At 37.2% G+C, this 18,421-nt stretch overlaps 2 protein-coding genes across 2 annotated transcripts; both read right to left on the reverse strand.

Moving 5' to 3' along the window:
- Positions 1–4,938: 4,938 nt before the first annotated feature.
- LOC130679319 (olfactory receptor 6C2-like) lies at positions 4,939–5,532 on the reverse strand. Its single transcript, XM_057487925.1, has one exon. It carries the CDS (start codon positions 5,530–5,532, stop codon positions 4,939–4,941), a length of 594 nt encoding a protein of 197 aa, XP_057343908.1.
- Positions 5,533–16,744: 11,212 nt separating this feature from the next.
- On the reverse strand, positions 16,745–17,587 carry LOC130679074 (olfactory receptor 6C2-like). The gene has a single exon (XM_057486795.1). It carries the CDS (start codon positions 17,585–17,587, stop codon positions 16,745–16,747), a length of 843 nt encoding a protein of 280 aa, XP_057342778.1.
- Positions 17,588–18,421: the final 834 nt, after the last annotated feature.

Here is an 18,421-nt window from a genome sequence, read left to right on the forward strand (position 1 = left end):
AGATGCAGCTGCCATAGGTGATGGAAATCACGATGATGTTTGAAAAGCAGCTTGAAAAGGTTCTTGTCCTCTGCTGGGCAGAGGGGAGTCTTAGAATGGTTCTAATGATATACATGTAGGACAGAACCACACACACCACAGTCATGAGGAAAGTCATCACAGCACAGACAATAACCATATGCTCTATGAGCCCTGTTTCTGAGCATGAGATCTTCAGCATAGGGTTAGCATCACATGCAGAGTGGTCAATGGCATTAGAGGTACAGAATTCCAGGTCCAGTCCCAAGCTGAGTGGTGGCAATATGATCAACAAAGAAGTCATCGAACAGCAGAAGATGAGCCTTTTGCAGACCCTGCAGTTCATAATAGTCATGTAATGCAGGGGTTTGCAGATGGCTACATATCAATCAAAGGACATGGTTGCTAGGAGAAAAAATTCTGTTACTGCAAAAACATCTATAAAAAATAGCTGGCACGACACGGAACATTTTCAAGAAAAGATCATGTACTAGGCCACAAAAAAGAGCCTCAGTAAATTCAAAAATATTGAATGGGTCCCAACCATTTTCTCAGATCACAAAGGTATGAAACTAGAAATAAATTATGCAAAGAATATGAAAAATCCACAAATACATGGAGGCTTCACAACATGCTCCTAAATAACGAATGGATCAATGATCAAATAAAAACGAAAATCAGGCAATATATGGAGACAAATGGCAACAATAATTCAACACTGAAAAATCTGTGGGACCCAGCCAGGGCTGTGCTAAGAGGAAAGTACGTTGCTATACAGGCCTACCTCAAAAAGAAGAACAATCCCATATAAGCAGTCTAAACTCACAATTAACAAAACTAGAAAAAGAAGAGCAAATGAGGCCCAAAGTCAGTAGAAAGAGGGGCACAATAAAGATTAGAGCAGAAATAAGTAAAATTGAGAAGAATAAAACAATAGAAAGAATCAATGAAAGCAAGAGCTGGTTCTTGGTACAACATTTGAAAATCCATCAATGTCATTGACCACATGAATAAAAAGAAGGACAAAACCACATGATCATCTCCATAGAGGCTGAAAAAGCATTTGACAAAATTCAACATCCATACATGATAAAAACTCTCAACAAATGTGTATTGAGGGCAAGCATCTCAACATAATAAAGGCCATATACAACAAACCCGCAGCCAATATCATACTTAACAGTGAGAAGCTGAAAGCTTTTCACCTAAAATAGGGAACAGGACAGGAATGCCCACTGTCACCACTTTTATTCAATATAGTTCTGGAGGTTTTAGCCACGGCAATCAGACAAAACAAAGACATGCAAGGCATCCTCATTGGCAAAGAAGAAAGCAAACTGTCACTGTTTGCAGATCACATGATATTGTATAGAAAAAAACCTAAAGACTCCACTCCAAAACTAGTAGAACTAATATCTGAATTCAGCAAAGTTGCAGGATACAAAATTAATACACAGAAATCTGTGACATTTCCATTCACTAATGATCAAATAGCAGAAGAAGAAATCAGGAAAACATTTCCATTCACAACTTCATCAAAAAGAATAAAATACCTAGGAATAAACCTAACTAAGGAAGTGAGAGACCTATACTGTTAAAACTACAAGACACTCTTAAGAGAAATTAAAGAGTACACTAACAAATGGACATTCATACCATGCTCTTGGGTAGGAAGAATTAATATTGTCAAAATGGCCATCCTGCCTAAAGCAATCTACAGATTCAATGAAATCCCTATTAAAATACCAACAGCATTCTTCAATGAAATGGAACAAATAGTTCTAAAATTCATATGAAACCACAAAAGACCCTGAATAGGCAAAGCAACCTTGAAAAGGAAGAGTAAACCAGGGAGAATGTCACTTCCAATTTCAAGCTCTATTACAAAGCCACGGTAATCAAGACAATTTGGTACTGGCACAAGAACAGACCCACAGACAAGTGGAACAGACTAGAGAGCCCAGATATACACCCAAACATATATGGTTAATTAATATACAATAAAGGAACCATGAATACACAATGGGGAAATGTCAGCGCATGTTAGAAAAACTGGACAGCTACATGTAAGAGAATGAAACTGGATTATTGTCTAACCACATACACAAAAGTAAACTCAAAATGGATCAAACACCTGAATGTAAGTTGTGAAACCATAAAACTCTTAGAATTAAACATTGGCAAAAATCTCTTGGACATAAACATGAGCAACTTCTTCATGAACATATCTCCCCAGGCAAGGGAAACAAAAGAAAAAATGAACAAGTGGGACTACATCAAGCTGAAAAGCTTCTGTACAGCAAAGGACATCATCAATGGAACAAAAAGACATCCTACAGTATGGGAGAAAATATTCATAAATGACATATCTGATAAAGGGTTGACATACAAAATATATAAACAGCTCATGCACCTCAACAAACAAAAAGCATATAATCCAATTAAAAATGGGCAGAGGATCTGAACAGACACTTCTCCAAAGAAGTAATTCAGATGGTCAACAGACACATGAAAAGATGCACCACATCACTAATCATCAGAGAAATGCAAATTAAAACCACAATGAGATATCACCTCATACCAGTAAGGATGGTCAACATCCAAAAGACAAATAACATCAAATGCTGGTGAGAATGTGGAGAAAGGGGAATCCTCCTACACTCCCAGTGATAATGTAAATTAAGTCAACCATTGTGAAAAGCAGTATGGAGGTAATGCAGAAATCTAAAAAGAGAAATACCATTTGACCTGGGAATTCCACTCCTAGGCATTTACCCTAAGAATGCAATAGCCCAGTTGGAAAAAGATATCTGCATCCCTTTGTTTTTAACAGCACTATTGATAATAGCCAAGAAATGGAAGCAACCTAAGTGTCCAACAGTAGATGAATGGATAAAGAGGATGTGGTACATATACACAATGGAATATTATTCAGCCATAAGAAGAAAACAAATACTACCATTTACACCAACATTAATGGAGCTAGAGGGTATTATGCCCAGTGAAATAAGCCAGGTGTAGAAAGACAAGTACCAAATGATTTCACTCATCTGTGGAGTATAAGAACAAAGAAAAAACAGCGGCAGAATCACAGAACGCAAGAATGGACTAACAGTTAACAAAGGGAAAGGAATTGGGGAGGGTGGGTGGGAAGGGAGGGATAAGGGGAAAAAGGGGGCATTACGATGAGCATTCATAATGTGTGGGGGATACAGGGAAGGCTGTACAACACAGAGAATGCAAGTAGTGATTCTATAGCATTTTACTATGCTGATGGACAGTGACTGTAATGAGACACATGGGGGATTCTTGATAATGGGGGGAGTCTAGTAACCATTATGTTGCTCATGTAATTGTAGTTTAATGATACCAAAATAAAAATAATAAAAATAAAAAGATGAAATAAACATACGCAAAAACTAAAAAAAAAAGTGGACAGTAATGGTCTTAAAGATACTCACTGTACTTGAGAAAAACAGAATAGCAGAACTCAAGGTGGACCTCAACAAAGACATAGAAAGCAAAAAAGAAGAAATCAGGAGTAAAGAATTGAACAGATGAAATAAAAAATACACTGGGGGAATTAAAAGTAGGCTAGAAGATTCAAAAGAACAGATAGGTGACTTGGAAGACAGAGTAATGGAAAGCACTGAAACTAAACAACAGACGGAAGAAAGACTTAATGTGAATCAGGTAAGAGAGCTCTGGAACAACAGCAATGTCCTAATAAACTCCTATAACATTATAGGAGTTCCAGAAGAAGAGAGAGATAGGAGTAGAAAATTTATTTGAAGATGTAACAGCTGAAAATTTCCCTAACCTGAGGAAGGAAACAGTCTACCAGGTCCAGGAAGATCAGAGTGTCTTTCCTGAATTATTAACTTTTTTAATGTTTTTGACCAATCCTCCTAATCTTTAACATTCTCCTTTTTTAACTGAGGAAAACTGGTAATCACATTCTATGAATTTAAGTATACAACTTAAATAATGTTAAATTATAATTTAACATCTGTTTACAGTACAAAGTGATCACCACCAAAAGTTTAGTTACCATCCACCACTGTATACTTGACCTCCTCCACCTATTTTGACCCCAACCCCACTAACATTGTTCTTTAATCAAGGGATAATGGAGGTCTGGGTCTCGGAAAATTTATCAAACCAAGATTCAGTTCTCTTGCCTGTAAATTCTGGCTTGTTCTCCTTTAGTCTACATCTAAATACCATCAAAGATAAAGCCAGTAAAGGACATATAGTAATTGGAGTGTTGTCTTTTCTCTTGTGTTGTCTTCATATTTCAGGAGGCTGTGAACTGATATAATTTCAAGAAATGACAATAGAAACGTTTTTTGTGGAAAAAATTGGGTTTAAAGGAAAGAATATCGTTCACTGATTTTGAAGTTGCCCCATTAACACCTTGTGCTAATTCTTGAATTGTGAACATTTTATAATGAAGAAGTGCTCTGAAATGCACGTGTGATCTAATTTCAAGATTTTTGGAAGAATCTTGAATTGCTCTTACACATTTGGAGGTTTGATATTAAAGTATTTCCAAAAGTGAGAAATAGTCTCTGGGCATCTGTACTCATAATAGGAGAAGACTATATAATATAGCCAGAGACTGAATTTCATTTATTTGCATTTAATTTCTATGACATTGAGCACTTTGGGACTCAGGTCTCTGGAACATGCATTTATTAAAGAAACCATTCTGAAAATAAATAAACCTAAAAGAACGAGACATAAATGCCTTGATTTTGACTTTTCAATTAAACCGGGAAAATGCTTTTAGGGGAAGATAATGTCAATAAAACTACAGAATAGGAAGAAACAGTTTATTTGGAAAAACCTTGAATATAGCTCATGGATTATTCATATTTAAATTAAATTTAGTTTAGTCTAAAAAAAATGAATAGTCTCTTACTTCTTTGTGAGAAATCCAATCTGTTTTACCGTGTCTTTGAAGGCATCTTTCGATTGTTTGTTTCGGAGTTTATAAATGAATGGATTAAGCAAAGGGGCAACGGACCTTGTGAGCACAGACACCACTTTATTAATAGCTACTCCTTCCTTTGCCGAGGGCGTGATGTAGATGAAGATGCAGCTGCCATAACTGATGGAAACCACAACCATGTGGGAGGAGCAGGTGGAAAAGGCCTTCTTCCTTTGCTGGGCAGAAGGGAATCTGAGAATGATCTTGATGATGTATGTGTAGGAGAGGACTACACACACCAAGGTAATAATAAGTGTCACCACAGCAAAACTCAAGGCAATTTTCTCTATGAACACTGTGTCTGAGCAGGTTATCTGTAAAATAGGAGATGTATCATAGCCAAAATGATCAATCACATTTGAGTCACAGAATTCCAGCTGGAGGCGCATGACAAGGGGTGGGAGGATTATTAACAGGCCTGCAATCCAACAGCAGAGAACGGGTGTAGTGCAGACTCCGTTGTTCATGATGGTCATGTAATGCAGGGGCTTACAGACGGCCACATAACGGTCAAAGGACATGGCAGCAAGGAGAAAAATTCTGTTATTACAAAGAGAACAATGAAAAATATCTGGGTGGCACAAACATTATAGGTAACTGTGTTATCTCCAGATACCATCGTGTACAGGAATCTGGGGATACAGACAGAGGTAAATGAAACTTCTAAGTGAGAGATATTTCAGAGAAAAATACATGGGAGTTTTAACATGTGAATCCCACAGTGTGAGGGTGATAATGGTGAGGTTCCCAGCCACAATCAATAGGTAGGTGATAAACAAAAATACAAAGCGCAAGACTTGTAGTTTTGGGTCATCTGTCAATCCCAGCAGGAAGAAAGTGGTTATTGCTGTGTGATTCCTTATCACTGCCTTGTGCCAAATCAAGAGCGATTCCACCTGAAGAGAGAAAGGTCGCAAGAAGTTGGCCCTGGAACCTGGATGCAAGCACCCGGCAAGCAGCTCACACACATTTCCTTGTTTTCCTTATTGGCCAATTGCTAATAGCAGTGCCTCTGACATCTTACCAGGAGGCAGCTACAGGAAATATCTAAGACTGATCTTATGCTTATAATTCTCTGATTAGAAAGAATATTTATAAAAATGTCAAATAAAAGCAAAACAAAATGTAAAATCATATGTGTAATTTGCTGTTTCTCAGCAATATTGTTTCGTGGTACAGATCTTATTTGTCCTTATCCTGGAGCAAATTAAGTCATTTTTGAAGTTTTTTTTCTCACCCCCTCATTTTTCTTTGCTTTTACAGACTATACTGCAATGCTCCATTTTCAAAGTAAGGAAGGATCTGTCAATCAGTATTTTTTGTGTGTTTTACAACAATTTTTAGAGCAGTTTTAGGACCCCAGCAAATTGAGCATAAGGTACAGAGATTCCCTATATCCCTCCTGTCCACATGTGTGAAGCCTACCCCTGGTGTCAGCACTCTCACCAGAGTAGCACGTTTGTAAAATTGATGGACCCACATGGAGACATCAAAGCCCACAGTTTGCATGTTTCACTCTTGGTGCTGTCCATTGTATGGTCTTGGAGGAATATTTCATCAATATTTCACCCTGATCATATTAGGTTGTTATGCTGAATTCTAAGAACAGCACATTTATTTAAAAGTGTTAGTTCTGCTTTTTGCATTTCAAATAATCTCTGTTCAGGGAGACAAAAGTTTAAAATATGAAAATGTATCCTTGTTTCTTCTTCCCTGTATATCTAGGCAAATGAAGGTATTTATCAACCAGTTTTGGGACTGCTGAGGCAGAAAGTTTCCTGAACTGGTGTAAAGAAAGCTTTTCTTGAACCTGAATATCGGCCAGACTGAGTCCTGCTGTGGGGCTCTGGGGTGTGGGCAGGGCCCAGAGGGGAGGATCTGTGGTGTTTGCTCTCTGCACCCTCTGATCAACCCTGCACTCTTTGCTGTACAACAGTCAGAATCAGTGCCAGGGTGACCTCTTCTTTGAAAAATTTCTGCTGCTCCTCTCCTCAACTCATCTCTCCCCATTTACCAACAAACTCCCTAAACCTGCTGCTTATGTTCTTCGAGTTTGGGGATAGGTAACTTGCCCAAGCAACATCCGAAAACAAGTGTACACATATGAGTCAATCAATGTAAATAAATTTTAAAGTACCCTACCTTTGTCACTGATATATACCACTGTCCAATCTTAGGAGTTTTAAGACGCCCTCAGGAATTCCATTAGGTAGATGACTGGGAAATTCCTCTCACCTTTATATCCAAACTTACCCTCACTGAGATTAATATTTTAAGCAGCTGCTCTCAGGTATCGATCCTGTAAAAGAAGATCTGGTTAATGCATTCTTGCTGGTGTACTATTAATAATAAATATATCAGGCTATAATATGTTTTTGTGTTTAGTAGGGGAAATAATTGATAATTAAATGAGCAAATTTAGGTATAACTCAAGGGTTTGTAGAGAAACTCTACGCATTTTACATAAGAGGAAAAATGAATTCCTTGAGTGTTCCAACAATTGCTCCAGTTCTACCCAATGTGTGTTCTGAATAGAGAATCAAACTATGTTAGGTTACTCTTCTTCCCTATTGCTCAAGCAAGCAATCTACATTTATTCATTCAAATAATATTTAATAAGGATCTATTACTTAAAGAGCATAATATCAGAGCCTAGAGACCTGACCATTAACAAATTGCCCCTTAAGGAGCTGAATCAGGCTACCAGTGAGTGGGAGAAAGTGTGTCATGTTGGTGCACACTCAGTGACATGGTAGCACAAGACAGCAGTGGAAATATAACTTTGGATTTGGGACATTGACAACTCCATGTTTCTTCCTTGGCAGTTACTCTTCGTCATATTGGTAGCTTTTTACATTTTCCTATGTTCATTCTGTTTCCCTACATTCTTTTCTTTTTACTAAAGTTATAAAGTCATTGTCACCATAAGCTGAGTGAGTAAGGACATTGTTCAGGGTTCACAGACATGGATTTGGAACAGAGAAATCCCCTCCCGGAGCTCGCAGGAGAAATGGTCACTGCAGAGATAGCACCTTGCCATGTACTTGCCAGAAGTATCTGATGGGCCAAACTCAATGACAGGTCAGGTCTGCTCTGCACTCCTACTTCCTCCCTGCTTCTCTCCTTGGCAATGAGAGTTCAATCCTTGTCCTGGCTACGGACATTGTAACTCCATCTCTCCCTCCCCTACACGTTCCAGAATCTAAAATTACTCTCTGCTTTTATCAAAACTTTAATTATTATCTATTGATAGTAAAGTGGTAAACACAGTCACATTTTCATTTGAATCATCAATTAAATGTTTAAATGCCTAATGCTTGTTAACCTTCAGAGTCACTGTGTTTTCATTCTTGAAGCTGCTTAAAAAATTTCAACTGTTAGTGATGCAGTAAAGCCCATGGTGTCAGATCCTTTGGATATAAGACTGCTCCCTTCTAGCCTGTACATGCAATCATACCAGTGTTCTCTGTTCTATTGGGAATATTTTCCCTGGGAGGCTGAAAATTGTTTATTTATTTTGAATTTGGGTCAATTAAAGTTTGAAGCAATTTCACTAAATACATGATAAAATTTACATCTTCCTGCCAGAAATATTGTTCTCAGTTAATATTCACAGGAAGGCCTTGATGACAGCCTATGCAAGACTTCCCACTGTCACTGACCCTGGGGGGCTAGTAAGTGATTGAGATTCAGGTTTTTCTTCATCTCCCTATTTAATGATTAAAACATATATTTGAGATACATTGACCTTACTTATGTTTGGAAAGAAAACTCACTCAGTCTTCATTTGGGACAGAGGCTGCCCATGGACTGGATAGTTGAGATTCAAAAAGAGTAAATGCTGTCTGCTACCAAAACTAGAAATAAAAAACTCAATAACAGATGGAGTCTAAGGTGAGGTTCCCTGTAAGGTAATTTATAGTACTGGTATTACTCGATACCTATGACATTAGTGGATATTACTGAGAAGCAGTGCCTTTTCCAACACCTTGTTTTTCTGCCTCTCAAGTAATTATGGCCTCCTCAACTGACGGCTGTGACTGTCCCTTTCAAAAGAGACAAAAAATGACCATGGCAGGCATTTGTCATTTCCTGTTCCCTCAGAATAACAACCTAACCGAAATGGTTCTTGAACATTTTTCTGCAGTATCAATTATAATGAACTGAATTCCAGATTTTAAAACTGGCTGTGTTCACCCTCTGCCTACATTTTGATGATTTAGAAAAATGTGCCATGCCGATTGTATGCTCACTCCCTTCCTGAAAGGCTGACCCCAGGTCCCTGAGGGAACCACAGTGTGAGGAGCGTTCGGTGGGGGAGCAGCTTTGGGTGAACTTCTGCTCCCATTTTCACACACACCCCAGTCTCTAACCTGTCTCACCCCCACACAAGCGCACGTGTGGGCACGGACACACACACACACACACACACACACACACACTCACTCACTCACTCACAGCCGAGTCTGACAACTGACAGAGCTCTCCTGGATTTTCACAGCTCCTGATAGAATGAGCCCAGTCTCAGTCCCCTCTTCCCTCACCGAGTCTATCATGGCATCTGACACCAGATGTCCCAGGTACTCTGTTAATTCAAAGGAATAAAAGAACAATACAGAGTTAAGGAAGGTTTCTCTCTCATTTTCTCAGAAGGGTTCATCTGATCTTCCTGGGCATGGAGGCATGGAGGCAGGGAGGCAGGCTGCCCTGCAAATTCTATTAGAGCATCCTTTCTTTTATATGTTTATTCTGCTACCAGTGTCCCGGGAAGATGTAAGTGAACAACAAAAAGTCCTCAGTGACCCAGTTTCAAAAGTTGCTAATGAATTAATTGGTGGCTGTCTAATCAACAGTGTAAAAACACAGGTAGCAATGGTGACAATGTCCTAAGAGACACTGAGGGGGTGTGATGTCATCTTAATTCTGTTTTGATTTCTTTGTTGAATCTTTTTTTTCTTGTGGAATTAGACACTCTGTTTGGCACCTTATATATGTATGACATATTATTTATCATCGGCATAAATCTCAGATAAAGTCAAAGAAGAAAACTACCCTCATTTTGCAGCTGAGGAAACCAGGAAGCAGAGAAATGATGGTCGGAACGCCCTGCCGTGGCGGTGCAGGTTTTGAGCAAAAGTTCATCTGAACACAGAGGTCCCGCTTCTTCCTCCACACTCACCTGGCTCCTCCTCCTGATATTAAGAAATTTCCCTTATTTAAATTTCAAAGTTTTCTAGTGAAACCTGGCCTTCATTTTCATCCCCTTTCCTTCTACTTATGACATTTCAAGCAAGCAGTGAAATGACTTACTTTCAGTATTTGAAGCAAAGGAGAGTTTTGCCTCCCAAGAACTGGATAAACAGTTACCTGGGGCCAGGACATGTTTCTGGTGTTGTTATGGCTTCTTGCTGCCCAGTGAACTTGAACAAGGTTTCTTATCACTATCTGTAATGTCACTTCTGGATGTTTGTTTTCTTGCTGCTCATGCTGATCGATAAGCAGCAAGAAATGAGGGTCCCGTCAAATGAGGGACCACAGGTGTGTTTCTGCCACCTCGACTCGAACAGGTGTCTCTGCTGTCCCTGTGTCCACTCACTACTCCTCTGCTGAGGTTTCTCACGCTGACTGGCCAGCTCACATCGCATCTCTCTGTCATCCCACTTTTGGCAGACTGATGGAAAATTTTCCCTGGCAGGGGGAGTGTGCTGGGAAGAAAGGAGATACATCTCTATATTCAGAGAAAATTTTTGAAGAACATCCTGATGGGCTGTGGCAGGGACTGGTAATTTTCTGCCTGGTGTTTTTCTTCCCTGATCCATAGCAACTGAACCCAATTTTATTCAGGCCACAAAGCACCCAGATAAAATTCCATACCCAGTCACCCTTTTAGCTGACATGGCTGTGTGACTAAGACTGGCCAATGCACATTACAATCATTTAAATCTATTGCTTAGATTAAATTGCTAGCAATTTATGGTGAATTGCTATAGAGCCATAAATATTCCTACAAACACTGCTTTACCTGCATCCTAGAAATTCTGATATTTGTCTTACAATTATGATTTTTCTTAGAAAAATTTGTTATTGTTTACTAATTTATTCCATTTGGCCATATAACATACTTTGTATAATTGGAATAATTTAAAATTTGACATGGCTTGTTTTAAAGTCCTGAATATTGCCTAACTTGGTAAATATAATCTGTGAACCTTGGAACTATTTTGTTCTTTTTTTTGTTGTTTTTCTTGAAATATTCTATAAATGTCAGTTAGATCATGTTTATAGTGTTGTCTTTTATATACTTAATGAATTTCTGGGTAATAATTCAATCAATTATTAAAACAAGTGTTTAAATTACTGGCTATACTTGTGGGTTTTTCTTTTTCTGCTTGCTTTATTATACACATAGACACTTAGGGTAGTTATTGTTCCTTGAAGAAAAATGACCACTTTGTCATTCAAAAATGATATTTTTATCCCAATGATTCTTTGCTCTAATCTACTTTATCTGATGTTAATGTAGCCACTTCAGATTTTTTAATTAGTGTTATGTCTTTTTTCTCCATTTTTAACCCCTCCCCCCATTTCTGCATTTATGTAAGAAGTTGCTTTCTGTCAGGCAACAATGAGTTTCCTCTTCTCCCCTCTCAATCTTACAATCTCTGATTTTCCAAGTTTGGTGTTAAAATCATTTGTCTATAATATGATATTGATATGATTGGCTTTGAATCTAGTACTATTTGTATTTTATTATTTTCATTTTTTTCAATTTTCCTTTTTTTCTGCTCTTTTTAGGATTGATTACCTTGTTGCCTTTTTGGTATAAATTTGTATTGCATTATTCTTGGATTTTTTTATAGTATACATATTAAACTTATTACAGACTACCTTCAACTGATGATATGTCCCTCTATATACAATTATAAACCATATACATGTGACTTCTGTCCTTCCCCATCTGGCCTTTGGTCTGTTGCTGTCATACATTTAAATTTTACATATATTGTGAAACCTACAAAATAGTGGGATATTGTAATTTTTCTGTCATTCCAATGGGAATGTAAGATGGTTCACACTGTGGAAAATAGTATGGAGATTCCTCAAAATATGAAACATGAAACTTAGAATTACCCTATTATCCAACAATTCCACTTCTGGGTATATACCTAAAAAAATTGAAAGCAGGAGCTTGAACCAATATTTGCACACAAATATTCATAGCATCATTCTCAGTAGTCAAAGATGGAAACACCAAATTTCCACTGACAAATGAAAGGATAAAGAAATGTGGTATACACGTACAAGGAAATATTACTTAATCTTAAAAAGGAATGGGATTCTGACAGATGCTACAACATGGATGAACACATAACACTTAAGTGAAATAAATCAGACACAAAGTACTGCATGATTCCACTACCTAGAATAGTTAAATTCATAGAGACAGAAAGTAGAATGTTGGTTGGCAGAGGTTGAGGGGAGAATGGGGTGTTATTATTTAATGGGCACAGAATTTAAGTTTGCGCAGATGTAAAGTTCTGGAGATAGATGGTGCTGATGATGGCACATTAATGTCAATATTCTTCATGCCTCTGAACTGTTCACTTAAATATAGTAAAAACGGCAAATGTTATGTATATTTTACCACAACAAAAAAGTTAAAATACAAGACAATGGAGCAACCCACAAATATTTTATTTTGGCTTTAAACTTTCAATGATAATTTTGGTTTATTTAAATAATAAGAACAAACCTTACCTATTTACCCAGGTTTTTATCTTTCCTGGTGCTCTCAACTCCTTTGGTGGGTGCACGTTTTTATCTGGTAGTAATTTCTGTCAAAGAGACTTCCTTGGACATTTCTTGTAGGGTGTGTCTGCTGGTAATGAATTCTTTCAGGTTTTCTATTTCTGGAAAGTCTCCATACAACCTTTAATTTAAAAAATTAATTTTTGCTGGTCATAGAATTCTAGTCTGCCATTTCCTTTTTGTATGTTCAAGATGTCATTGTGCAGTCTTCAGCTTGCATTGTTTCTGCTGAAAAGTACACTGTCATTCTACATTTTCTTCTTTTTATGTAATATTATTCTTTGGCACTTTTCAAGATTTCCTTTTTATAATTATTTTTAAGTAATTTTTAAAAATTGTTGTGCCTTCATGTTTGTTGTGATTACAGTCTGTTGAGCATCACTGTCCATTAGATTTATATTTTCTACTTTTTGAATTTTACCATATTTTGAAATGTTTTCACTCATTTCTTCATATACTTTTACTGTCACTCCTTTTTCTTTCTTTGAGGACAACCTAGATGCAAAATTTATCAGACCTCTTGAATTTGTCTTAGAGTTCCTTGATGCTTTGTTAAAATTGTTGAAGTTTCTTCTTTGTATGTTTTATAAAGAGAGTTTTTACTGCTACTGTTTCCAGTTAACTAAATGTTTATTCTTCAGTATCTAACTGATATTAAAACTATTCAATATATATTTTTCTCATACTGTGTAGTTTTCATCTCTATGAGTTTCCTTTTCATCTTTGTAACAACTTTCATGTTTTTACTTAACATGTTCAATCTTCTCCTGTACATATGTAGAACTGAACATGTATAACTGTACTTATAGAGTAAAGTTATAATTAATGTCTTAACTATGTTTTATTATTTTTTTCAAATGCCCCTTTAGTATTACTTTTTTAAAATTGAAGACTACTCTTAGCTTTATTTTAATTTTATTACCTATGCCATTTTTGGGTCTATTTGTATTGATTGTACTTCCCATTACAGGTTACATCTCCTGCTTCTTTGCATGTTTGGAGAATTTTAATTGTCCTGGACACTATGAATTTACTTTATTTGAAGGTCGGATGTATTTCTATCCCTGTGAAGATTCTTTAGGCTTGTTATGGCATCATTTACATCACTTGGCAACAGGTTTGTCCTTTCAGGTTCTGTGTTAGTTGGACCAGAGCAGTATTTAGCCTAGTGATTTCTTTACCCCAAACTGAACAAATCTTTCTGAACAATACCACAATACCCAGTAAATTAAGAAATTTTTAAATTGTTTGGTATAAATAAGAATGATTTCCATTCTTTTGTGAGTTCAGAATACTGTTCTTTGCAATCATTCTGGGGAATTTCCTTACACATATGTGCTCAGCTGAATGCTCACGATGGGCTGTCTATAGATCACCAGATATCTCCCTGCATGCCTACCCCACTTCTTGGTTCTCATTTTTGTGAACTTTGGCCTCCTAGACTACCACCTGCACCTTCTCCACTCTGGCACTCTGGTGGGCTCCACATGGGCCCCCTGCCTGCACTATCTCTAAGAGGTAAGATGATATAATCATCTCTCAGGTATCACTGTCCTTCATTGCCTGGTGTCAGTTATTTCGAAAGTGGTGGTTTCATATTTTTTCATATATTTTTTGCTTGAATTTTTAATGGTTTAAGTTGGGTGGCATAAACGCTCCCTTTTACTCCATTTTAGGTCGAGCCTATTATCTTGCTATGCTCTTTTCCTCATATTAAAACATTTTCTAAAGTTCTAGATCTTTGAATATCTACAATGGCTAATAATCTTTACTTGCTGTGTTGTTTATTCTAAATATTGCTTTAAAAATTTCTTTTTTTTTTTTTGGTTGTGATTACATTTTGTCATCTCTTGAAACTCCAATTGTTTGGCATCATCCTATGCTTGGTCCCTCACCTTATGAAATGAGCAGCATTCTTTGCTGCCTAACAGGAATTTACTATTATTTCATATGTGTGTTTGTGCCAGGAATACCAGGGAAGACTTTCAAGAGATGAGATGCCATCTGAGATCTTGCACTCTATCTTAGACCTGAGTCAAGCACATGTTAAATGTTAATTTGCAGAAATATCCATCATGGTTTGCAGCCCTCCTGTAAGGAGACGAGTTTAATGGCCCTTGTGTGCTGCCCCTGTGGTTTTCTTTTACCAAGTAACTACTTTCATGGAATGTTTTAGTGGAAAATGAGGAAAATAAGAACTGTAACTTTGGTTGGTTATTTCTGAGTACCTGGAGAATGTGGAGAGAGAAAAGCGATCATCTCAGGATTTTAAATTCCCATCTCAAGGTATGAAAAAAAAAGTCAGTAACCTTTGTAATTATAAGACTTTTGGAAACCAACATAAGTCAATTAGGTGAAATTAATTTCAATGCAAACTGAATTACAACATCCAAAGTTTAATAGAGGAAACAATGAGTGGGTAGAATCCACTGAAGTCCCAGAGAATCAGACACATATATCCTGTCTCAAGGGTTTGATCTCTTCTTGCATGAAGAACCATAACTTACTTCAAAGCAGTTTTCCTGCAGGAGAATGCTGAGCTTATTCAAGAGTCACCCCCACCTTATCTCACTGCTTGGAGTCCAATAACAAGACTCAAATTCACATAGACTCCTGGGCATTGGGTACACAGTATGACCAGCAAGGGAGTACCACAGACACCAAAAGAAGTTAATTTATACCAACAGAAACATGAGGAATAGCTATGGGAATGAGTCAGAAGAGTTTTGGAATCAGGGAAAGGTTACAAGTAACATTGTATTGGGTTGCATTTAACTGAAATGGAAAAAATATTACTCGGCATTAAAAGAGAAGGAAATACCACAATTTTTAAAAATGTGGGTGGACATTAAATGAATTATAGTAATTGACATAAGAAAGACAAAAGGACAAATACCATGTGATATCACTTACATGTGGAATCTAAAAAAGTTAAATGAAAAGAGCAGAGATCAGATTGGTGGTTGGCAAATGTAAGAGGTGGAATGGGGGAAATGGGCAAAGGTGGTGAAAAAGTACAAACATCCAGTTATAAGATAAGTAAGTTCCAGGGATGTAATGTACAGCATGTTGTCTATAGTAACCAACACTCTATTGTTGATTTGAAAGTTGCTAAGGGAATAGATCTTAAAAATTACTTTTCATAAGAAAAATATTGTAACTATGTGAGAGAAGGTGTTAACTAAACTTACTGTGATCATCATTTCTCAATATACACATATATCAAATAATTATGTTGTACACCTTAGATTTGTACAGTTTTATATGTCAATTATATTTCAATAAAACTCGAAAGAAGTAAAGGGTTATAATGCTAAACACTGACACACAAAAAAATTCCACTCTAAGGGCAAGTTAGTGTAATGTCATAGTTCCACCTCAGTCTGTAGCAGCGTGGTTTGCATTACAAAAAATTAAGTAATTACACCTACCCATTCTTCTAGATGATTGATGCTATACCAGGAAGGAATACTGCAATAAAAATTTTTGCCCTGACCAAGCTATTAATTTAAAGAAGTAGGTGGGACTAAAATGCAAATTCAATTTTCACTGCTTTTTTGTATTTCAGATATAAGAATGATGATGTGCTGTTTGGACTTTCTGAAAGTCAGTACTCATGGACAATTGGGAAAGGGAACTATTATTAGAGGTTTATTTGAATTAAGGCCATAATGCCTACATAAGTGTGTGCTTCTAAGGCAAATATGAAGAAACTTTGGTGGTTAATCAGATTGTAATTTCAATATTGTACTGTAGACTTGAATAAGAACACATAGTAAAAGATGAAATGTTTATATGCATATATTTTCAATTTTTAAAGTCTTTGTAGTTTTCTAATCCCTTGAAAGAAATGCCATCTTTTTATTGAGTCCTTGAAGGCTTGCTTTACTTGCTTGTTCCGCAGAGTATAAATGAAAGGGTTCATCAGAGGGATGACTGACGTGTGTTGAGCAATGACACCACTTTATTCATATCCACGCCTTCCTTTGCTGGTTTGATATAGATGAAGAGGCAACTTCCATAGGTGATGGAAACTACGATCAGGTGGGAAGAGCAGGTGGAGAAAGCCTTTTGTCTTTGCTGGGTTGAAGGGAGTCTTAAAATAGTCTTGATGATGTATGTGTAGGACACAACTACACAGACTAATGTAAAAATGAGGGTCAGCACAGCCATGAGTAAAACAATTTGCTCTACAAATTGAGTGTCTGAGCACGCAATCATCAGAAGAGGAGATGCATCACAGCCAAAATGGTCAACGAGATAGGAGTTACAGAAATCCAGCTGAACTCCTAGACTAAGTGGAGGAAGTATGACAATTAAACGAATCAGCCAACACAAAAGGACAAGAATGGTGCAAACCCTGTCACTCATGATGGTGGTGTAGTGCAGGGGCTTGCAGATGGCCACGTAGCGGTCATAGGACATGGCAGTTAGAAGAAAAAATTCTGTTGCCCCAATGAGGATGACAAAAAATAATTGCATGGTACAAGCATTATAGGTAACCCTTCTGTCCCCAATTGTCAGGCTATACAGGAATCGAGGAACACAGACAGTTGTAAATATTATTTCTAAGATGGAGAAATTCCAAAGGAAGACATACATGGGAGTTTTAAGATGAGGGTCCACCAGAGTGAGGAAAATGATTAGGACATTTCCAGCAACAGTGAAAATGTAGGTGAGAAAGAGAAATACTGAAAGAAAAACCTGTAATCGTGGGTCATCTGTTAATCCAAGTAGGATGAATGTTATTGCAGAATGATTTTTCATCACTGTCTTTAGATAAGCATTTAGTCTCTGTTAATAAATCATAAATTGAATCTGAGGGATATAATACAAAAATAATATTCAATAAATTGTAAAGAGGAGAGTAGCCAAGGAAGTTAGGAGAAGCACATTTTTAAACTTTACTGCATCATCAGTGATCTGATGTAGAAGTGATTGTACTGTGCTTCATTTCCCTGGGCTCTGCTTTACCTTGCTCTTCAGAATGTGGTCTTCAAATAACTCCTTAATCTTAATATTCAAGAGGAGCTGTTACTGTTTTGGTGACCTTGGAGCAGTATCACAGAGTTACTCTGAAATTTCCTGACCCTCATAATTCTACAAAATTTCTTCTTTGGTCCCCTTTTATGTTAATATACTGAAATATTCAAATCTGTCTCCCTCCCATGTAGCAGTTTGAACAATATCTGTTATATTTCCTTTCCTGAATTCCTGTTTCAATATCCTTCTGTTGTCAACATCTCACAGCTCAAGCCTTCATAGACTCCTGACAAATGGGATGTTCTGATGGTCTTCCTCAGAGAACCAAATCCTGTCCTTAGGACTCCATGAACTTGTTGGGGTTCTGTAATTTATGCACAGACATGTCATCTCCCAAATGCTTTCTGAGGCTACTTGCTACTTTCATCAGTAACATAAAATCTATATACTCCAAGATGGAGAGCGTAAGATGGAGACCACTTGGGGAGTGTTGACTTCTTTATCATGATTCCTTTCTGCAGGGACTCACTTTGCCCCTGAGAACGTCCCTAATCATCACTGCCTCTGTCACTGCTTCAGGACACCTCTTTTGATCTTCAGCACTCTGGCCCAAGGCTG

Source organism: Manis pentadactyla, chromosome 10 (genome assembly GCF_030020395.1).
Source record: "Manis pentadactyla isolate mManPen7 chromosome 10, mManPen7.hap1, whole genome shotgun sequence".
In the NCBI taxonomy this organism is placed as follows: domain Eukaryota; kingdom Metazoa; phylum Chordata; class Mammalia; order Pholidota; family Manidae; genus Manis; species Manis pentadactyla.